Source organism: Pseudorasbora parva, chromosome 7, assembly GCF_024679245.1.
Source record: "Pseudorasbora parva isolate DD20220531a chromosome 7, ASM2467924v1, whole genome shotgun sequence".
Classification (NCBI taxonomy): domain Eukaryota; kingdom Metazoa; phylum Chordata; class Actinopteri; order Cypriniformes; family Gobionidae; genus Pseudorasbora; species Pseudorasbora parva.
This window is the reverse complement of record NC_090178.1, coordinates 11,219,273-11,244,408: the sequence shown is the minus strand read 5'-3', so window position 1 is coordinate 11,244,408 and position 25,136 is coordinate 11,219,273. Positions and strand designations below refer to the sequence as shown.

Genomic DNA, 25,136 nt, shown 5'->3' with positions numbered 1-25,136 from the left:
GAATCATGAAAAGTGGTGGCCGGAGAGAGGCGCATGAATATTAAAGTCACCATGAAATCAAAACGGAAGATTTTTGGCTTTTGGTCTAAAGTCTAAAACCTGGTCTGAAGCCAATAGCACAGTATTTTTTTATTATTTAAAGAGCGCGTTAGTATTATGTGCCTATAGGTGTGTGCACCAAAGGCGGACAGCATTGAAGTACTTTTACTTTCCAAGTAATTTTGTTTTTAAAGCATATACTTTATCAGTTTTCTTCTTTGGAAAGAGCTTGCAAATTCTGCCATGTAAATAGCGAATCCAGCATGGTGCTAGCGCAACTAACTTTTAAAGAGAACGGGAGATGAGACTCTGATTGGTTTGCTTCATGTTAAGCCCAAAACACACCCATGCCATGACTCAATATGGGTGCGTTCACACTTGTCATGTTTGGTTCGATTAAAACAAACACTGGTGCGATTGCTTGGTTAGTGTGGTTCATTTGAACAAATGTGAACGCTGTCATCCGAACCCTGGTGCTCACCAAACAAGCGGACTGAGACTGCTAAATAGATGGGTCTCAGTCCGCTTCCAAACGAACTCTGGTGCGGTTCGACTGATATATAAACGCAACACGGACCAAAGATACGTAAACAAACCTAAAACAGGAGGTAATGTCACAAGATGCGACGCTACAAATCAGCTGATTTGATGATGCGGAAAGATCGTGTGTCCAAAATGAGTAACGTTAACATTAGAGGGCAAACGTGGAGTAACAAGGAGGTAAAGTGCCATGCCTTGCCTTTGGTTCGGTAACTTTAGGTTCGCTGTTAAAAAATGCCAGTGTGAACGTTAAGCGGACCAGGACCAAACTAACCGAACTACAAGTATGAAGAGAGAATAAGTACTACTAAGAGAATAAGTACAACCCTTTTGGACCGTGCACCTGGCACATCAAACGTTGGAATTTGACATGCCCCTAAGTGCACTTGCGCCATGCACTTCAGACAATGCGCTCAGACCATTAAAATAGGACCAACAATCTCTCACTTCTGCCAATTTGGATAAATTATTTTGATGACATCACATTGCACTTCAACTTCTTATAAGATTTTCTGTCCAATCAAATCCTCTCTAGAATCTGAAGCGTCCCGTCCACTACACGCTGTGGCTAAAACCACTTGCTCACGCATTTACAATTTTCGACATTGTGAATGGCACATAGTTGGCACTATATAGGGGATAGGGAACTATTCATACTGTGTAAATATGCTTTCCATTGTGCAAATGAAGTCTAGTTTAACATTAGTGACATGCGAATCGCTACAGTGTCCAGAGACCTGAGACACAATAGCACAGAGCGCATCGTATAAAACGTATCGGATCCATTTGAATTCTACACAGAATGCTATATTTCAAAGTGATATGGAAGAGATTAGGAGGAACGGTTAGAAATGATGTGGCTTTACCAAGCTCAACGGCTCTGGCCAAGCTGTCTGTGATATAAACTAAATGCTATTGGCTTTTTTTTTAAGGGGAGGAGCTGATCGATATGTCATGTATTCCTGTTTCAGTGGAAATTATGCTGCAAGTTTCAAGGCATTTCAATGGGCCTTTGAATATAAAAATCTAAAGAAAAAAAGTTTCTTTGGAATAACATGAAACAATAAGATTGGGAATATGTATTAAGGACATATGTTTTTTAAGCTCAACGATGCTACATGTATTTGATCAAAGATGCAGTAAAACAGTAATACTGTGAAATATTACTACAAGGTCTTCTATGTTGAAATATTTAAAAATGTCACTAATTCCTGTGATTTCAACATTATTACTACAGTCTTCAGTGTCACATGATCCTTTTATATATATATATAATTAAAATGGCATAGGCATACATGGCATTCAGGTCCCCAAAATGCCATGTCATGTTAATTAACGGACAATTTACAATGCATCAATTTCATTTTTCAGTTGAAAATGGTGTCGTGTAAACGGCCCCTAAAACAGCAGACCAAGCCAATGAACTTGTAAATAAAGACATCTTTGTCCTTTGGTCTGTTTCAAGAGAGACAGTACATCCGGGAGTTGGTGCCAAAAGAGATTGATTATGAAGCACCTTAATCACTGTCTGTATTTCTCCAGAACTTTGCAAAGACTAAAAATAATTAAATCTGAAATATAAATAAGGGATGTGGAGCATAGGAGAAAATGTAGATGGAAAAAAATGTAACTCGCTGCCTCTATTCAATAGGATTTTGTGAATCGGCTTAGTTTTCTGTGCAAAAAATAGGGGGTACATTTTGATTCCATCCCCCCCAATAGTTTACCGTAGCTAATTATGCAGGTACTAGCAGTCAGATCTTTTGACCTTGAAACATGGTCACACAGCTGCCACTGGACATCTCTCCACCTCCCAATGCATAAATCTTTCCATTTCTGTACTCAACAGGTGGTTGGATGGAGGAGGGATGTGTTGCCATGGGAACCAGCTTGCCCTCACTGTGCAGAGCGAATGCAACGGTGGCGCTCGAATGCGCTGTGTGAAAAACCATCATCTCAAATTCATTCGTCCACATCAACACAATTTCAAGTAAAAACCTTGAAAAACAAATATGTGCTGTCTTTTAAACTACTCAATCTTCTAGCATCTGCACAACCGCTGATATGTCTTCTCCATTGTCATTTTTTCTGCTTTGATAAGCTAATTAAATAAGCTTTCATTACATGTATGAATTCAGATGGTAGATACATGAGGGTGGGGTGATCAGTTTCTGATGAAACACAAAATGGCAGCAGCCCACATTAACACAGCACATCTTTATAATCCACCCCCCCCCCCCTTCTTTTGGTTGCTTTAAATTAATTCATTTAAAAAAGAAAAAAAGAACATGAATGCCTTCAAAAGATTGCTCAAACAAATAAACTCAATCCCCAATAATGTATTTTCCCCCTTCCTCTGAAAACAGACTGCACTGACTTTGTTTGGCAGCAAATGATTATGAATGAACGCAAATCTGATTAACCTCACCTAAAACCATCTAAAACGTGTGAGCTGTTGTTTTCGTGAACATTGCAACAGATCCAGCAGAAAAGACACAGCCCCTTTGCCTACAAATCCGATTCATATGCACAAATGTATCCGCACAACAGCCATAAATGTAAGGACAAAAATGCACAATAAGACTTATTACACCTTAAAGGTTCCAAAAGGTTTTTTTGTTGTTGTTGTTTCACGGTGCCAAAATGAGAACCATTTTCAACCTTTCAGTGAACCGTTCTTAAAAGAACCGTTTCTCTTAGTGTGCAGATCATTTCAATTAAAGAACCTTGAAAGGGTCCATGGATGTTAAAAGTTCTTCAAGGAACCGTCAATGCCAATAAAGAACCTTAATTTTTATCAAGTAGCTGTGTACATGACATCATATCCCTGGAACAAAGAACTGCAATCCTTGAAATACTCGGGGATTGGACATGTATTAAAAATGACTAAAACTGCATGCCTTGGCTCATTTGGGAATATAGTAGCCAACATTCAGAACAGTGGATTCCATTTGTGGGGATTGATAAATATAATGGCATACAGAATTACCTCAATTTGAGCAAGGGCTAGTGTCCGAGGTTACAGAGTATCGCCATATCCTCCTCAATTAAGGGGATTGAGATCAGAATTCTGCTTTAAGCGTTCATGGCTTTGGACTGATGCACAGTAACAGGTGGCACACAAACTGCTTTTAATCGTCCTTGTGTCAATGTGTGAAAAAATCGTATTAGAATGATGTTAAAATCAAGACGAGATGAGGCGGGCAACACCTTTTTCTCCCTAGCAGCAGCTGAATCTCTCAGCACAAGCAAGTGTGTCCATTGGGCTCTTGTGACAATAAAAAGGCGATTCAGCAAATATTGAAAGTGAATACATTTTTAAACCAGTTACTGGCACAAATATAATTTTCCTGCAAGGTTTCACCGCACCACTAAGGACCTAATGGATTAGAAAAGGCTGTCTATGATGGCCATTGGCACTCTTCTTCTACTCGAATGACCAGCAGTCAACAAAGAACCCGAAAATTGCTTTTTAATCTCTAAAAATGCATTGTTCAAACAAAGAGATGAAGTGAATGAACTAAAAATCAAAAGCCGGTACATGCAGCTAACAAAGGGCATGGCCACCGGTGACATCATTTTTACCTGACCACACTAACCGCCATCACACAGCTTTAACAAAGGTGTACTGCTGATCTAGTGCAGGTTGGGGCATCGTCAAGTAAAATTTGATAAAAGAAACAACATAGTATAGATAAAGCTCGTAAATATTCACATGTCTATTAACAGATTCAAGAACATTAAGACATCAGATTTCCCCTGTCCTGTTGCTGGGCGACAAAATGCAGGAACTGAGCATCCTACTATGGACAATGAGCCTTCCAAACCACCACTGCAGAATTATACAATATACATTATAATGTTTAATAAAAAGGCCGGCTTTTTTAACAAACACTGAGCGCGTCAATGAGATCATGCCTAATGCTCTGGGATCTATCGGAATTTGAAACACACAACGGGTCGAACAGTCGCTCCCATTGGGCTGGTCCTCCATCCTTCCCTGGCTGAACGACACAATCTCTTAAATAACCCAAGTGACTGACCATTACAACTACAAAGGCATTCTTGTTCTGCGCGTAAAATCAAACTACACGGATAAATAGTGTGATTTGTTGCGCGCGAATGTCCGAGCATAAATTATTTGGTGCTCTAATCCTGCCTTTGTGCGCCTCCATCATTGCCATAGTGACAACAGCTGCTCTTTGGCGTAACCACAGCGCAGTAACTCTACACTACTACTACTACTACGAATACTACTGCATAAAATGGCCAGGAGAAAAAATACATTTGCGCATTATGAGCAATTATTTAAGATTTATATATGTATAAAAAGGTTGCAAATTGCTTGCAGATGTTTTCTGTGGTGTTCTCTCTTTTAATGTGGGTTAATTAATGATGTGCACTTTGGACGAATCCCCAAATATCCCAGTTCGACATTTAACCTACATTTCCACGGCGCCGGTCCAGGCACATCAGCAGCAGCCGGCGCGCAGTCATGATTTACGCGCTGCAAAACCCTGCACTACTGACCGACATTCTCATTTCGTGGTGATGTTCTGTCATGCCACCTCGTGTTTGAAGGCTACCGAGTTTGAACTAATCAGCTGATTTAATGTGCGTGTAAAAAATCTTACCATGTGCAAACAGCGGTGTCAAGAAGACAACCAGGAGGACAGAGAGCATCGGCACGCTCCAGCATCTCGAACACAACCTCATCTCTTTTCGGTTCATGCTTGCGTGTAACTAAGAAATCTAGCAGAATAAAAATTCTATAGTCTCCTGGAAACCAGAAATGTTCAGTTCGAGAAGTAAATCCTAGTTGCGTTTGGTGCGATCTGTTATATCGTATCTCCTCTGCGCTTCTCCATGTCCACTTCTTTTGTGAGGTGTCTTCTCTTGTCGTATTTGTTTACTTCTGTTTTTTTTCTCGTGCGATGGAATTTGTTCCTTTATGATCCCATTGCCACAGACCAAATGCAAGTCGGTGATCTTGCTGAGAACCGGACGGACGGACGGACGCTGGCCGAATCAATCGGTTCCGGAAACCAAACCGACGCGCGTCCACTTGGAGAGATGCGATTCTACGCGTTCTCACAGTATGAGAGGGAAAATGATTTCGACTCCCACTGTCTCCCCACCCCCTCTTCTCCCCAACCCCTCCCCAAGTTCTTACTCCTTTCAATAATGTTCAACTACTGACAGACACAAAAACAGCCCTCCATTGTACAAGCTCGATTTTTCCTTTACTCATCCAATGGGCTTTTATCTGGGATAGTTGGAACCACTGACGGTAGAGCAGTGGCTGGAACTGATTTTGCTGCTTGCATCTTTCATTTTCAAATATTTGCACATGTTGAATATGTATATCATTTTTTATTTTGAATAATTTTGTAAATTACATATAACAATACTGTTCAAATGATTTTATTTTTATTAATACATTTGTTAAATATGAAAGTCTAAGCCATTTAAGACAAAGTCAACATTAAATAAATCAATAAATAAAGTGGATAAGTGGATTTTACTGCTTGTGGTTTAGTTTTTCATTTTCAAACATTAGCATATATGGTAAATATGAAAGAAGAAAATAGAACTGCATTGTTGAATATGTATATATAATTGTTTATTTTGTATAATTTTGTAAATTACATAAATTACCATAATAATATTTTTATATTGTGCAATGTTTGAGTAAGACAAGGCCAAAAATAAATGTTTAAATAAACAAATAAATATATACATTTCAGTGCTTTTCAATATATTTTAAGGGGGCATCTTATTTTATCTTACCTAAAATAATCTAAATTGTTCATGACCATTATCAAGCAATGCTTCATACACCGAGCCCTTTACATGCCGAAACATGCAGATTTGAATAATGAATTTAAATCCATTAATAGTGGACAAGAGGGCAGAGGAGATGCATGTGTTATGGAGGGCTGTGATATGGTCCAGATTGTTTACGGGTTGATGGTTTAGGGAGAGGAGAATAGGACAATAAGGAAGAGGAGGGGCGGGAGGCATGAGATACACTCCTCTGGCTGTGGTGATGAATGCATGAGGGCTGGAGGTGTCGGTGGGGGTCGGCAGCATTCTTCCACACAGCCCCTTTGAGAAACACAAGGGACCAGCAACAGGCGGTTCACCAATGCCTTGGGTTTGTGTTCTATGTGTGTGTGTGTGTGTGTGTGTGTGTGTGTGTGTGTGTGTGTGTGTGTGTGTGTGTGTGTGTGTGTGTGTGTGTGTGTGTGTGTGTGTGTGTGTGTGTGTGTGTGTGTGTGTGTGTGTGTGTGTGTGTGTTAATAGACCAAAGTAAAAATAACTAATAATGCTATCAGCAAAAAGGGAAGAACACAAAATTCATTGCACCATCAAGAATTAATAAAGCGACTGACTGTCCTTTTATAATGGGACGAATGAACCAGAATACCCCTCATTTTACAATGTGAATTTCATCTAAACCTATTCAGCTAGCCCAAGCTTGATGAAGCTGAGGTATGGAGAATAAAATCCTCTGAAAGCTTTTCTTAATGAAAAAAGCTCTTCTGTAAGTTTCATACCACTGTATTAAAAGGGGCATGTTAGCTATTAATTTCATCAGGTAACAATTGCAGATAGCAATTGTTTAGCACTTGTATAGACAAATAATCCATTCATTAAGGAAAAGGCTCTAAAATCTATGGAAAGTCTCACTGGGTGGCTTTTCTTGCTTTTTTCTTTTTGCATTTCCTGACCCTGCAGAGGTCATACACTATTACTACATAAATATTTCAAACAGGATATATTATTTTCCTCTGGTCACTGAAGTTATATTGGTACGGCATTACTGTAGTGAGTTTCTGCAACAGCAATATATAAAAAACACCAAAATACATTAATATATATAAAAACACTGCATTATATAATAAATTATTCTTAAGAAAATCTTAACTGATAATAGTCCATAAAAAATCCCATAGAACTGATATTTCCCACAGACTCATTAACCCTGTCTCTATGCCTCCTTCTCCCCCCCTACCGGTTCCCACACTGCTCTCCGTGTGCAAGATTCGGGTTAAGTGCCAACAGGCTCAGCTTCAAAGAGACCGCGGAAGCTAAGAGCTGGTGTACTGTGGTCTCCAACCAGCACTCTTACAATAATACAAATATACAACCATATACCATTTCCCTTATAGGTGCTGGGAGAAACACTGTTTGATAGTACTAGTCAAAGGTTTGCATGCACTTGACTGAATTTATGCTTCAGATCTTAAAATGCTTTTGATCAGTTATATGCTTAAAGGGATCTTGTCTCATGTCATTCCAAACCGATATCACTTTCTTCTGTGAAACAAAAAAGGTGTCCTGGTTCTTTTCCATACAGCAGTAAATAGTAGCTCTGTTTATCCAGCGTTTTGTATTATGAGACTTGTCTGGGGGACTTCCATTTAAAAAGACTGAAATAGATAATTTCAAATAATAAGGATGCGATAATAATTCTTATCAGTTTGACTGAATGAGCTGTGAAACACCTTTATTGTTTTATTTTCAGACGTAAGAAGAATAACATAACGCTTTGTATTTAAACAGATTTTTAAACAGATGATTTAAAATGTAATTGTCTATACTTTTCACTTGTTATCCCCGTTAGCAGTGCTTAACTGAAACATTTCTAAAGCAGGTAAATACAGCATTTGTGATCTATGTTGGCCAAGAGAGTTCAAAGCACTGCAACTGAAGAAAACAGAAAAAACACACAAGCACATTAGGAAAACACATTAATTTGACAACACATATGCTGCAAATTCTCACAACACAACCAAATACAGAAATGTGCTGCAAAAACAACACAAATAAATACGGAAACACCAGCAAATACTCACAACGCATCAAATACAGAAACACTGCAAATACTCACAACGCATCAAATACAGAAACACTGCAAATACTCACAACGCCTCAAATACAGAAACACTGCAAATACTCACAACGCAACCAAATACAGAAACACTGCAAATACTCACAATGCAACCAAATACAGAAACGCCAGCAAATACTCACAACGCAACCAAATACAGAAATGGCTGCAAATACTCACAACGCAACCAAATACAGAAACGCCAGCAAATACTCACAACGCAACCAAATACAGAAACACTGCAAATACTCACAACGCACCAAATACAGAAACACTGCAAATACTCACAACGTAACCAAATACAGAAACACTGCAAATACTCACAATGCAACCAAATACAGAAACACTGCAAATACTCACAACGCAACCAAATACAGAAACACTGCAAATACTCACAACGCAACCAAATACAGAAACACTGCAAATACTCACAACGCAACCAAATACAGAAACACTGCAAATACTCACAACGCAACCAAATACAGAAATGGCTGCAAATACTCACAACGCAACCAAATACAGAAATGGCTGCAAATACTCACAACACAACCAAATACAGAAATGGCTGCAAATACTCATATCGCAACCAAATACAGAAACACCTGCAAATACTCACAACTCATCAAATACAGAAACGCCTGCAAATACTCACAACGCAACCAAATACAGAAACGCCTGCAAATACTCACAACGCAACCAAATACAGAAACACCAGCAAATACTCACAACGCATCAAATACAGAAACACTGCAAATACTCACAACGCAACCAAATACAGAAATGGCTGCAAATACTCACAACGCATCAAATACAGAAATGGCTGCAAATACTCACAACGCATCAAATACAGAAACACTGCAAATACTCACAACGCAACCAAATACAGAAGCACTGCAAATACTCACAACGCAACCAAATACAGAAACACTGCAAATACTCACAACGCAACCAAATACAGAAACACTGCAAATACTCACAACGCATCAAATACAGAAACACTGCAAATACTCACAACGCAACCAAATACAGAAGCACTGCAAATACTCACAACGCAACCAAATACAGAAACACTGCAAATACTCACAACGCAACCAAATACAGAAACACTGCAAATACTCACAACGCATCAAATACAGAAACACTGCAAATACTCACAACGCAACCAAATACAGAAACACTGCAAATACTCACAACGCAACCAAATACAGAAACACTGCAAATACTCACAACGCAACCAAATACAGAAACACTGCAAATACTCACAACACAAACAAATACAGAAATGCCTGCAAATACTCACAACGCAAACAAATACAGAAACGCCTGCAAATACTCACAACGCAACCAAATACAGAAGTTGTGAGTTTTTTGCAGTACGTTTCTGTTTTTGGTTATATTGTGAGTATTTGCATGCATTTTTTTCATCTGGTTTCATTGTGAGTATTTGCAGTGTGTTTCTTTTAGTGTTGTCAAACCGATTACTCACGATTAATCATAATAAAAATGTGTCCATACTTAACAATTATATACAGTTTACACACACACACACACACACACACACACACACACACACACACACACACACACACACACACACACATATCATGTAAACACAATTTTACTTTGGATGCGATTAATCACGATTAATTGTTTTGACAGCACTAGTTTCTGTATTTGGATGCATTGTAAATTTTTGCAGCACGTTCCTGTATTTGGTTGCATTGTGAGTATTTGCAGCATTTGTTGTCAAACTGATGATGTTTTCTTAATTTATTGGTGTTTTTTATATTTGAATGCGTTTTTTTCAGTTGGAGCTCATTGAGCTCTCTCGGCCACCGTAGTAATGTCGAAATGACAAAGCACTTTGAAATAGTATCACTCTATGCTAAAGTTAATGAACATTTTTGATTAAAGCTGCAGTCTGGAAGTGTCAACACTTTGTTACCATCTCTGTTTGAACCCTGAAATTGCAGTCAGAATTAGCTTCTTTACGTAGATTGTGCATCAGCACGGATCCTCAGTGTGGAAGAACCTAATGTTTTGAGGTGTATGTGTGGGTTGTCTATCAACACACACATTGTCAACGATGATTGTCGTTTTGAACTTTCTGGAATATAAACCGGCATCAAAATTACAAGTTTAATTACATTCCAGCTGCTGTAAGAAGAGGCCACAAATGATCCACCACCTGCAGCATCCACTTACACAATATAACCTAGCTCGCATATCCCGCGAAAAGCTACCAGTACCACTCAAATTATAACATTACAAGCTTACTGTTGTGAATCGGGCTATGGTAAGGAGATCATTTTGAACACTGGTTGGGTATGTACTTGCTAAAATTGATTTTTGGATAATTTGTAACCCAAAAAAGTTACAGACTGCATCTTTAAAGTAACGCAAGTTATATAATATTACTACAGAGATATTTAACATGTCTGTAATATTGCTGTGGAAATAATCAAGCTTTTGTGGGTTATTCATTATCTGACGTATTTCGGTAATGCTTTTACACTTATACATTTTCTTTTAATGTTTGATGGTTGAAGGGTGAGTAGAATATTGTCACTTCATTGTAACTATAGTTAAAAAACCTCGCTTATTGTTATATTCATAGAGCGAACCTTTCACTGATTGTTCTTAGCTTAATGTAAGTTTCTTCCATAATGTGTGCAAAGTGCCATGGGGTATAGGACAAAGGTGGATATAATATTTAGATTTCAAATTTAATAGATTTTACTTTTTTTAAATTATAAGTAGGCTTAATAAAATATATATATATATATATAAAAAATACACAACTGTTTTAAATTTTGGAGTTGGTAAGATTTGGTAAAAAAAAAAAATCTTTTTTTTTTCTTATGCTTATCGGGGCTTTTGTATTATAAATGTATTTCCTGTCTTTTTTTTAAAATCCATTTAACGCAGTCTTAAAAGTTAATTTCTTAAATGAAAAATGTTCCCAAAATTTTAAACAAACTTGCCAGAGGTAAAACTGCACGTTTTCCCTGCTGAACATGCACATTTATCTGGTTATGAATGAATGCAGTATAGGTTTCTTTTAATGCACTCATGAGAAATGAGTATTATTAATAAGGTTAGGTTTAAAAATAGAGTCACAGCGGGAATGCCTATTAAAAATGAATAATAATGATTATCCATCTTTGTGAAAGGCTAAGGGCAGTGCACTATGAGATGTTTCTGTTAAACTTTATTCAAATGCAATATTGCTTTAAATATAGTTTTAAGAAAATTTGAATGTTGGTGTAAACATTTATTTAGGATTACATTCTGTATTTTTAACATTTGTAAATGATGATCCATTATTGACTGGCTAAAGTGTAAAATCAGTAAAGACAAGGCCCCTGGATGAGCACTGCCGGCACTACGCCTTCTAGGCCTTTTCCTCTTTCAAAGCTAAAACACCCCACTGGGAAAACACACGACAACACAAGAATACACAAATAGATCAGGTGGTTCACTTTGTCCTTGGACTTGTTGTAAGCTCTAACCACTACACAAACAAACATGTCCTCAAAAAAATAGTAAGCAGGATTTTTTTTAAACTACACCTAACCCTTAAAAGTGCCATAGAGTGGAAACCTTTATTTACCCTCGGCATAGTTGAATAGCGTTCTGTACATAAAACTGATATACCACGAGACTAACACCATTGTTTCCTCCTTCATATGTAAATCTTGTGCTTTCAAAAGACCACTGAATTGAATCCCAACATAACACGGACTGTGACATAACAGTCGGGTTTATTAATATTTATGCCCCCAAAATTTGCATATACCAGCCCATGTTCAAGGCCAGGCAGTATTAACATAGACCTGCAAAGCCGATTTATCAGAAGTCTGCAGTTCTTGAGAAGCAAGCAAGCGAGGACAACAGCGAAAATGGCAAATCGTGGATGGATATAAATATTATGATCCAGACTGTGCAGCGGATGTGAGCACTTTTCATACCCTTCCCACAGAACAGAACGGTTTATGTTTATGTATAACAGCACTGAATTAATTCATAGTTCATATAGCACCAATTTAATGAATTGCTAGTTTGCTGCTCTGACAAGTATTCATTTAGTTAATGAAAAGATGACATAAAATAAGTTTCGGTATTTATGCTTGCGGTTAAAATTTGCAATCTGGCAACCATGCGCACGCAAACTCTGAAAACTCCAATAAACAAGTAAGCTGCATTTAAGCAATCTACATTTGAGATTTTCTGCTTAAATCTCTCGACTATTTGCGACTGTGTTTGCAGAATTGAGCCTTGAATTGCTGCTGAACTGAGCCTTGCTGTAAAACAGCCAATCAGAGCAGAGCTCAGCATTATTAATCATCATGACCCTTCCAAATAAGGCAAAAACAAAAAAATGCTAAGGACAAATCCTAGAGTTGTAAAGGGACATGTAAAATCATATCTGGAGAATGTTTGCCTTTACCGAAGCCACATACCTTCTATAGATATCAGAGAACAATTTAAAATATTGTACCAATGCAATCTATAACACCTTTAAGGTCTTTTTCACCCACGCTAAAGGCCACTTTTAACCCTGCATTATAACATCCTGCTCTAGAGCTTCTCTGAATTGTGGTGCCAAAGTTAAACTTTAAAACAATGTTGTGGTATGTTGAATAGTTTTGCAACAGACAATCAATCATAAATGCATGCATTAAATATATTTGCTCTTTGTACAAACACAGACGCTTTTACACATGGAGTATCAGCGGCACACTTTCTTTTGTCAAAAATTATAGTTGATTTACAAGCAAAATTTCATCAGATGGACAAGCAGTAAATAAAACGTTGTATTAATTCCTAGTGTGTAAGGCCCAAGCAGATTACCTACAAAAATAATAATGTCACAATACCAATATAGGCAGTCAAGAAAAAATATTTAGGTTAAAGATGCATCATAATCCTTTCATCTCTTAAGCATTATAGTGTTGTTTTGATGGCGTTAGCTCCGTTGGTTTAATTAAAAAGGAACAAGATATGGAACATATTTAATCCCCAAAATAACAAAAACAGTTACCCAAAGTACAGTTATCTCCCAAGAACTGATGGATCCATCTAAAATACTGAGTTCTAAAAAAACTAGTGCTGTCAAATTAATAAACTGCATCCAAAATAAAAGTGTTTACATAATATCTGTGTACCTTTGTGTGTGTATGTATATATATATATATATATATATATATATATATATATATATATATATATATATATATATATATATATATATATATATATATATATATATATATATATATATATATATATACATACATACATATATATATATACATATACATACACACACTTATGTATGTGTTGAGAACAGTAACATTTTTAAAAATGTTTTTTTAGAAAGTCTCTTCTGCTCACCGAGGGTGCATTTAAATACAGCAAACTACAGCAAAAACATCATTTTTGTGAAACAGTTTTACAATTAAAAACTTTTTTATATTTTAACAAATTTTAAAATGCTATTTATTTCTGTAATGCAAAGCTGGATTTTCAGCATCATCGCTCCAGTCTTTAGAGTTGCATGATCCTTCAGAAATCATTCTAATATGCCGATTTGCTGCTCAAGAAATATTTATTATCATTATCAGTTGAAAACAGTTGTGTACACTTATTTTAGGATTATTTAATGAATAAAAAGTTAAAAACAGCATTTATCTGAAATATAAAGCTATATTGTCACTTGGTCAATTTAATGCATCGTTGCTAAATAAATGTATTAATTTCTTTAAGTTCTTCTTTTTTTAAAATGATATATAACAAATGCAGCCTTGGTGAGCAGAAGAGACTTATTTAAAAACATTTAAAAATCTTACAGCTCTCTTTTTGATCGATTGCGTCTATATACACATGTAAATATTTCCTAAATATAACCTTGAATGAGTGTATACTTATACATCTTTCAGCTCTTGCAAGCTTCCTATTTTGTTGGGGGAAAAAATGCAAAAGAAAAGAAAAAAACTAACTTCTTTTCAGCCGATAGACTGTAAAAAAGATGGACGGCATGTCTCCATTCAGAAACTGTAGAAAAATAAAGGCAACATTTCCCAGAATGGTTGTTGACATCTTGCACGTAGTGATCATGAGGTGGAGCCGCAGTATCAAGGTCCCATCAGACTTCTAAGGCAGTGTATCAGTTAAATGATCTACAGCAAAATAGAGAGAGCTTTGGTGAGAACTAAACACATATTTAATTACTACAGTAGTGATTTCTTGCTAGAAATGACATCAGAAGTGTAATATGTTGGTAAAAATCGTACACTTACACACAAACTGACCCGCAAACGCAACTTCTGGACGCCATCTTTTTTTCCCAGCTCATCTGTCAGCGCAGCACAGGATTGTGGGATATCAAAGGCAGCTAAGAAAATATGTACGCTGCCTTCAAAAATCGATCAGGTGAAGGTCTCTCAGGAGACAGGAAGTGAAGCAAATATTAGATTCAGACGCAGCTTGATGCCTTCCTGCCTTCAAATGTGTCCTCCGAAGGCAGCATTTTCCAGGTTTCGGACGCAGCCCTGATCTCATTTTGCTTGCACTGTCTGAATTTCAGTACTTCCCTACTATTCACCTTTTTCCAGGGGGTGCTACTGTAAAAAAAAGAACGTGGGTACAACTTCCGGAGAGGTGGCGGAAGTTGTGTACCAATGGCATTTTGTGTGTTAGTTAGTGAAGAGGCTAAGTGTTTATCGGAATTACAGAATCGTAATCGGCATTGTTTACTGTGTAAAGTCGCAAACCTTTAAAGGTCCCGTTCTTCGCGATTCCATCTTTCAAACTTTAGTTAGTGTGTAATGTTTCTCTTAGAGCATAAATAATACCTTTAAAATTATAAAGCTCAAAGTTCAATGCCAAGCGAGATATTTTATTTAACAGAAGTTCCCTTTCAAAGCCTACAGCGAATGGCCGGTTTGGACTACAGCAGGAAGTGCAGGGATGTAATGACGTCACTAGAACCGTTTGTTGACTAACTCATGTTATATTGCACACTGTAAACATAATAAAAGCTTCGAAAACACGCGAAGAATGGGACCTTTAAGAGTGACGTCATTGAAGAGCTCAGGGACAACATGTCTAGTTCACGGTTGTACATATAACCAGACTAAACTAAATTCATTGGCGTAAACGTGTGTCAAAGTGTTTTAAACATAAGCCAAAAAATCTGTTCCTGCCAACGATGGTGCAGCTTCTATTGCCTCCCAAGAAACGATTAAGCAAAAAGAATATGGCTGAAGAACTTAAAAACACCACCCAAACATCTGTTGAGGTTGTCTTCCCACATAGTTAGCACATTTGGATAGCTTGAATGACTGTCAGTTATTAAATGTCAATGTCATAAGTGTCACATCCTACTTGTTTACTTCACACATTTTGACGCAAGTCTTCATGGGGGGAAACTTGTGGATAGAGTTGTGTAGGTATGACATCACTTTGTAGGGCAAAATGCAAAAGCTCTTTAGCAAGAGTTAGCATTTTAGCACTTCCGGTTCCATCGTCCCAGAGTCAATGGGATTATTGAATGGGATTTTATTTAAATGGCTGAAATAATATTTGTGGTGAACACAAGTCCAAGACACTTTCACATTTATTCTATGACATAAAATCGACCAGTATTACCCTACTCTTGATTTTTTTAAGGCGTTTATGTCTTTTGAAAAAGGTGGTTACTAACAAAGGGCTAAATGGGACTACAAAGGCTGTCGGGGAGATGTCATCGAAATGAGAAGGTAAGCTCAGTCAGCTTTTACAGCCTCATTATTCTCATATATGTTCTGGGAAAATGATTTTAGATAAAGACTGGAAGAGTTGTCTGAAGCTTAGTGAGGGTGACGTTGAAATCGCAGGACATGTTGTAGTCCGTTTTTAGCCTACTTCTGACGACTGCATTGGCTTCAGAATTCAGTTGTGTTCATCTATGATAATTATCTTGATAGATAAAACATCTAAGTACATTGTTTTTTGTGATAATCCTATTGAGTTTTTGACGAGGGAACCAGTGCGATGCTGCCCATTGGCCTACATCATACCTGCCCCACTCTATATAGTATGGAAAAAGTCCCCGGATGAACAACTATCGCCCAGATTCTGAAGTATACATTTGATGGACACTTTACCATCCTGTAAGGCCAAAGGTGGGGATTTATAAATGACAGTGAAGCAAAACTGGCCCTGGTAGGTCACGTGACAGTAACAACAGGATGTAGAACGTCTGAATTTCATTCAGAATACATTTCATTGGGTTTTTGGTGGTCACAAGGTAAATTAAATGTAGTACCTACTCAGACAATCAACTCAAGCACTACTAATTTGTAGTATAGGCTATATGCAAAATATATTATAATCCAATTCCCACATGGCCAGAGCTAAGCCCCTCCTCCTTTTTCTCCTACAACTACTTCAGCGTTTTTATTTCCCTTTATTCAAGTGTCATTAGCGCACTGCTGCTATTCCTGGCTCTGGACAGGCTGGAGTTTGGATCATACAGGCTTATGTGCTGCCAACCAGAGCAGAACTAAACTGTTTGTGCAGCCCCCCTCCCCACCATTAGCAGTGGCCCATCCCCCCGTCTGTGCTCCCTGAATGCTCCGTCTCTCTCGGCTGTGCTCCATTGCTATACAGCGGAGTGTTTATATCTCACACACACTCATGTCATGTTGACTTGTGCGAGTGGTGACATATTAAAGCCATATTAACAGATTACAGGAACATGATCGGTGGTTCCATGTTTTTATTGACGAGCATTAAAACACAGCAGTGTGGATTAGCATGATGATCAACGATATCACTTCATTTCATTTATGTAGTTCCTGTGGTTCAAGTGTCCTGCACAGCATTATTTTGGGGGTCAGTATTGTTTTTGAAAGAAGTCTCGTATGCTCATCAAGCCCCCCCCCCCCCCCCCCCCCCCCCTTTCTTCTTCTCCAAAATACATTGGCCATAATTAAATACTTTTTCAACCTTTTGCCAATAACAGCTGAGTTTGGAGAACGCCTGAGAGATCAGAGACCATTCCTTCATAAAGAATCTCTCCAGATCCTTCAGATTCCCACCTCCATGTTGATGCTTCTCTTCAGTTCACCCCTCTCATTTTCTTTAGGGTTCAGGCCAGGGAACTGGGCCATGGCAGAAGCTCATTTTGTGCTCAGTGACACATATTTGTGTTGATTTTGATGTTTGTTTTGGATCATTGTCCTGAAGGAAGATCCAACCACGGCCCATTATAAGATTTATAGCAGAAGCAGTTACGGTTTTTATCTAATTTAATTTGTTGGTATTTGTTAGAATCCATATCTGAACAAGATGTCCAGGACCTCCCGAAAAAAACATAGGCCTATACAACATTTAAGATCCAGCAGTATATTTAACCATGGGTATGGTGTACTTTTTACACCCATCTTGTTGGTTTGCTTCCAAAAAGGTCTTTTTTTGTTTGTTTCATCTGACCATTTAACCAGGTCCCTTTTGAAGTTTCAGTCTGACAACTGAATATGCTGGAGTTTGTTTTTTGATGAGCAAGAAGGATTTTTCTTAAAACCCTCCCAAACAACATATGGTTGTTTGATTTTTTTGTTGTTGATTCAACTAATCTCTGCAATTCTCCAGCTGTGATCCTTGGAGAGTCTCTGGCCACTCCAACTCTCCTTCTCACAGTGCATTAGGACGATACAGACACGTCCCCTTCCAGGCAGAGCCGTAACATCTTAAGTTGTTTGTAACTTCTTAACTTTTGCCCTGATGGTGGACATAGGGGTTTTCAATGCTTTAGCCATTTTCTTACATTTTCTATTCTGTGAATCTACAATCTTTTGCTGCACTTCAGAACTATTTTCTTTGGTGTAACTCATTGTGGCGAAAGATTCAAGGAATTTTTGTTTCTCATATGTATACTCCTGTGAAACAAGAAGTCATAGCTAGAAAATTGTAATGTTCCTAGTCACCCTAGATTGACAAATATAAATAATAATGGGTATATATGGTACTTCACAGATATTTGACTCATAAACTTACATTCAAGGGGTACCAATAATTGTTGCAAACGTGTTTTAGAGAAAAACATTTCATATTGTGATTTCCCCCCTATTTTCAAATATTTTACTTCAGTGAAATATTAGGAGTGGGGTTGATGAATTATTTTTTAAATAATTTAATATTAAAGGGTTACTTCAGCGATTAGCATATGGCTTTGTATCAGTGGAGTATATTCAAATGATTGTGCTTTCCCCCCTCATATCCCCCTGAGACAAGAGATTTATGCATTTTATTTCTGGAAAAATTCCTCCTATGATGCAAATTGACGATATTTGCATCATAGGAGGAATGTTTGGCCAAAGGCTTAAGACTACAGCCAGCAGATAGAGCCATTTCCGCATGTTTTGAACCCACGCATGGGGGATGGAGATCACACTCAAAGCTCAGCTCAGCTACAGGCACTCATTTTAAACAGAGCTATGGTGAGTAATGTAAGTCTTTAAACTTCTCAAATTAATTTCTATGAAAGTTAAGCTTGCAAAGGCATGAACTGAAACAGGCCAGACTGAACTCGCGTTGTGAATGTATGCCGCGAGTGTATAGTCGCGATTACCTCAGCTCTCATCACGAGAGCTCATCAGCTCATTTATCTGACTACTGCAGTTAGTGCACAGTGCTGCGATACTCGCGCGGTGACTCACTCATTATATTGAACAGACACGTTCAGTTTTTAACTGTAGTGTCTTCTCCAACTCAGTCACAGTAATCCAGTAGCTTTGGCTTTGGGAACGGCCTCACAGGGCAGAGAAGCATTCTGGGAATTGTAGTCTTTCATCCCCATGACACAAAAATAAATTTTCTGTCTTTTCTCAGTCTAGAAGGCACCAAATTTCACTTTTCTACTACATTGATGACCCAGTTTAAATACAGATTAATCTTCCCAGCGCTGAAGTACCCCTTAAAAGCATAAACAAAGCAGATTTATATCTACAGCCATCTTTGATCAGACAATAATTTTGACCACGTGTGTGTGTGTGTGTGTGTGTGTGTGTGTGTGTGTGTGTGTGTGTGCGCGTGCGTGTGTGCGTGTGCGTGCGCGTGCGTGTCCGTCCATCCGTCCTTGTTTATATTACATTTTGGGGACCAAATGTCCCCATAAGATAAAACCTGAGATCACCTACATTGTGGGAAACAGCCAGCGGTCCCCACTTTTCAAAATGCTTATGAATCATACAGGATGAGTTTATGTGAGAAAGTAAAAATGCAGAATGTTTCCTGTGATGGGTAGGTTTAGAGGCAGGGGCAGTGTAGGGGGATAGAATGTACAGTTTGTACTGTGTAAAATCCATACGTCTATGGAGAGTCCCCACAAAGATAGTGAACCAGACGTGTGTGTGTGTGTGTGTGTGTGTGTGTGTGTGTGTGTGTGTGTGTGTGTGTGTGTGTGTGTGTGTGTGTGTGTGTGTGTGTGACCATTCAAACCACAGGAACACCCTATATTAATATGGTTGCCACCATTTTGCTTAGTCCCTTTTTTATAAAAAAAAACATTTCCAATTAAAATCAGATTGTTGGAAATATTTCAACCTCATTAGTCCTTTCAGATTAATATCTACAGCTGTTCAAATGCCTAAATGTTTTTTTTTGTTCTCTTTAATGATATAATTTGAAACTGTAAAAACAAGTAGAAAAAAATTGCTTTGCAAAAGGATGGTTTTACATGCATCACTGTGTAAAATGTTATAATGCAATAGAATTTTCAGATTTTAATAACATTTCAGATTTCCATCCTCTCATGCCATACTGACAGTCACTCTCGACTGCTGTGGAATGTGGACGAAAGCCTCTTGGAGTCAAATATAAATATATCAGATATTGATCACACCTGCTAAATGAGATGCAAACAGTCAAATTTGAAAATCTAAATCAGAACTGAGCTCAATGTGAACAAAGCGTTTAAATAAACTGCATATATTTCAGTAAATGACGAAATGTAATTGTGATGGTATAATTCTCCAGTCAAGAAACAAATTCCTTCTGGGAATAGCTTGAAGCGAACAGATGATGACAGACCAGCAAGGACAACATATGGTTCATATGAATCATAACAACCAATCAGAAGCCTGTCAGATCCAGATGTTAGACTCAAAGGCAATGAGAACTGGCTGATACAGGCCAAGTGTGCTTTAGCTGTGGCATCAAACCAAAGATGCTGGCAGGAGAGGTGACATTCAGAATGGACATCAAATATAAGGGAGACTGCGAGAGAAAGAGACAGTTATGACGCTCCTACCGCAGACTTTAGAACAAATAAGGACACCTGAGTAGGAATAGAACATACACACTGCAAGCTAATCGTGGCGCATGGTACACAGACGATTTACTGAATAGACACTTGGCAGAACACTGGAGAGTGGAATCTCAATATTGGACTGTAGGAATATTGCAGTCCAGTTTCAACAGTCCTAGTGTTGAGCAGTGCTGCGTTCTGTTACTAGTTGCCAAAATGTTAAGGACGAATACGGGAAGTGCAAAACGAGGTTTAATTGCTGCAAAACGGCAACAGCATGTATGTACATTAAACCGCGTTTTTCCATATACAAATACCACAAAACAAATTAAACAGATCTTTTAGTCCTGCGCGGTGCAGTCTGGTTGCCAATGGCCCACACAGCTAAACAGTTGCCTATATTAACTCTCACCAAGTCACAAAATGACAGAAAACAATGAAGTCCATTGTTATGTAACACACTAAAGCTTCTAATGAAGGGTTCAGATAATTGGAAACAAAGGGAATGAAGGTAATGGGACAATCAAAGCACAATGGCATGTTTGTCACTCTTTGTTCGGTTAAAGGGCATTCAGCCTTGCTATATGCAGGTTATAATAGTCCGAAAATGAGGATGGTCAAATAAGTTCACTTCACGTGTTCATTAATGTTTGGTCTGCTCTGGCAATTGTTTCCAGCTTTCTTTTCCATTTATTAAAGCTACACTGTGTGATATTTTCCCCCATCTAGCGGTGAAAAGGTATATGACCATCCAGGGAATATTAGTTTCTGTTCCTCTCAATTCTGATTTCGTTTTAACTCCTACGGTGGCCGATTTAGTCCAAGATTAATATGGCAATCCCCCTCTTCACATTCGACACGGTGCCACCAAGTGTTAAAACGTGAAAGGCGAAGCTTGAATTTATGGGTATGTCCCTCTTTGGCTAATGTACTTTCAAGATGGAGGGGCCTACATGGCGACCAGCATTCAAACCCTTCACCCGTATGTATTTTCAATGCCATATTATAAACTTACGAGAATACTTTATAACTTGAAAGAAGTAAATATACATTAATGAGCACATATATTTTTAGAAAGAACTACGTGTTTTTTGCTAAGAATGAACTAAAAAAAGTTACACAGTGTAGCTTTAAGTATAAATCAAAAACAAAAAGCTTGCTAACGGCACTTCCTTAATCCATTTGGAAGCAAATGTAAATCGAAACGGCAGCTTAGAGCTTTTAGCATGTTTCCCAGTGTTCACATTATTGTAATAATGAACAATTGAGATTTAATATGATGGCATTAGTCAGAATAATAAGACTACAAGTCCACAGAAAAGTCCATAAGATTAAACACTGTCTTGTTCATATTTCTTTTTACTGGGGCAAATCCATTAGTCCCTCCATCAGAATGTTTCTTGCAAAGAAATCAACATGTTTGCTGGCAAATTTATGGAAACTATAACAATTCTTAGGAGCCATTTACAAACAACATGTTTTTCTTGCATTACACTGCATTGCTTTCCCATTGTTTTTCTATGTAAATACGCCCTAAACTGATGTCTTTAACCATCTTGCGTCTTTTTCACGGTCAGGTACTTGACAGTAAACTCTGTTCAAGTTAAAACGTGTCTGTCTACGACATCTTCTGCAAGAGTACAGAATATCCAGATCAAATAACAGATGACTAAAAAGCTGAAATAACACGATCATCAACATTAAACAGCATATTAATCAAAACGGCCTGACTGAATGAAATGTCGACCCAGGTGCGAGCTATAGGACTGTGCAAGCTTTGGGGCTGTTGATACATTCAATCTACTGTTTTGATCATCGTCCTGAATCCAATCCAGACATAGTCTTTGACAAAAATGTGATTTTCTCAGATTTTTGCTTAAAATGTTGCTTTTGTTGGGGTGTTGGAACTTACCCAGATTCAAGTGTTGATAAAAAAAGAATGCATTAAGCTAGAATAAAACGTTTTTGTTTGTCTGTTTAAAAGCAGAGGCTCTGTTCTTTCTTTCATTCTTTTTGTTCAGATATTTATACAACAAAATATTTGAAAAAGCTACCAGGTGCCGGTGGAGAAAAATGAACAAGTATACCATTTAAAGCTGCAATCTGTAAGATTTGCCTCTTTGTTGCCATCTCTGTTTGAAACCTGCAATTGCAGTTATTTGCGGAATAATCGTTTTTACGTGGGTTGTGCATTGGTATGGCTCTTCAGCGCGAATGAATCTAATGTTTTGAGGAGTATGTATGGCTATCATTCATTCATCACACCGGTGTGGATACTGTTCTTCGGAATAACAGATTCTACGTCTTGGAATTATGACCAAAATATGCAAAATGTCATCTGAGCAAGTAGCATGTCTTCCACTTTTGTTATGACCAACTGAGAGGGAAAAAAACACATTCGATTTAAATCGTAGTTTAAATCTAATGTGTGGAGCACTTTATGAAGGATAGATGCACTTTTATGGACTTAAAACAGAAAAAGCCATTCATTGTATTATAAAGCTTGGAAGAGCCAGGAAATGAAGGACTCTTTCTTTATACAGACTTACAGACATGACGCAAAGACATGCTTGAATTTCCAACAGCTTTGCATGGTGAACGTGCTTACACCAAGTACAACATTTTCCTGAATCAACATCTTTGTTGATCCTTCCTGGAACAACATTATAATCAGATTTGAGGGACAAGTTTACAGTTTATGTCAAGTTTGGGCTTACAACCAGGTTTAGGTGCTTCTACATCAGTTATTATTATCATTTCACTCTGATTTTAAGGACAAGTTATGGTAACGGATAGGTTTATGAGTAGTGATAGGACAAGTGTTGGGTAAGTTACTCTAAAAAAGTAATTAATTACTAGTTACTAATTACATCTTCAATAGTGTAATTAGATTACTGTACAAATTACTCTCGCCAAAAAGTATTTAATTACTTATTACTTTTTAATTACTTTCTAAATCACCCCTTGAGTTAAGGAATTCAAGGTCAGACATGAAACGGCTCTTAATTCATTCAAATACATAATATAAAACTACAAAAAAATACTCTTATTAACTGACCAAAGTTTTACAAATGTGAGAAGGATACATAAAAATATGCATTTTAAAGTTAGCCTTTAAATGTTGATGTTAAGTCCACTATTGAATTTTGTATAATTAGATTTAGTATTTAGTTCAATTACATCAGAAGTAACTGTAATTAAATTACAGAAAAAATAAGAGTAATCCCTTACTTTACTTTTTCATGGGAAAAGTAATTAAATTACAGTAACTTATTACTTAGTAACTAATTACACCCAACACTGGATAGGACTACATTTTTGAACAAAATATGTTGATCCAGGAACATTTCTGTCTTGGCAAAAAATGAGAGATTCAGCATTACAAAGATTGAACAGAGTAAATTTGTTGACATAAAAAAGAAATGGTAAGTAGTGAGGGAATTTTTACAAGAAAAGATGAAATTTGGTAGCCTGACAAGCCAGACCCACATCAAGATATTTGGTCTGGGAACTCACCATAGACAGGGCTCAATCCAAGGGGCGGGATGAACGGTTGTCTTTCAAACTCCCTCTGCACGCGATAGGATAGCGCTACAACCAACCAGAGCAATGAAGGTGAAACAGAGCTTGTTGATAGATTAAACATTCGCTGTATCCGGTCGGCAAAACTCCGAACACATCTACCCTTTTTAATAATGACTTCAGTGCCGTTCTTTGTTGTTTTCTCAGAGAAAAGCTTAACTCCAAGTCTTTCAGAGTCGCGGTCAAAGCTGATTTGAAAGACCGCCGGCGTTCGCCAGTTTCTGTGTTTACTAGAAGCACGCAAACGCAACTCGGCCGTCGTCATTATGGCCCCGCCCACCGACTCTATACACGATGTGATTGGCCGGGCAAGAGTTTGGCAAATATAGCTCAGAAGGGTATTGAGAGTTGCTAGACGACACTCGCGGGCAGATTAGATTTGTTGCCGCTAGATTTCTAGGCTAGACATTTGGCAGACACAGAACTAAACTTAATTCCTCAGCTTCAAAAACAGAAGAAACTGGCTTCAATATTTGGATAACTTTTAGCAGAGATAAATAATGCAGTGATTATTCTCCTGTTGTCTGAAAGCACTCAATCAAGTAGGCTTTATTCCTCACTCAAAACAGTGCAAGTCATTTGTATATGAGATGTTGTTTTAATAGATAGTTGTAATTGGGAAAATGGAGACACCAACCTCTTCATGCAGGGAATGGACTAGGAGTAGACAATGACATGGGATAGGCGAAGGAGAACATGGGAACTACTTTCCTTTCTCTTTACCCATTGCCTTCACATCAGTGAACCGCTGGCCTACTTTCACAGCTTCCATTTTTAATGAGT

At 37.7% G+C, this 25,136-nt stretch overlaps 1 protein-coding gene across 7 annotated transcripts in view; it reads right to left on the bottom strand.

Moving 5' to 3' along the window:
* Positions 1–25,136, bottom strand: part of cspg5a (chondroitin sulfate proteoglycan 5a) — a 59,014-nt gene extending 33,878 nt beyond the window's left edge. For 2 of the 7 annotated variants that reach the window (XM_067448116.1, XM_067448120.1), the window contains exon 1: positions 5,214–5,720. In XM_067448116.1, coding sequence (XP_067304217.1) covers positions 5,214–5,310 — 97 coding nt within the window. In that variant the 5' untranslated portion in view covers positions 5,311–5,720. Of the gene's footprint in view, positions 1–5,213; positions 5,722–24,990 lie in introns of those variants that run through there. The other 5 variants (XM_067448114.1, XM_067448119.1, XM_067448121.1 and 2 more) reach the window with 4 other exon arrangements.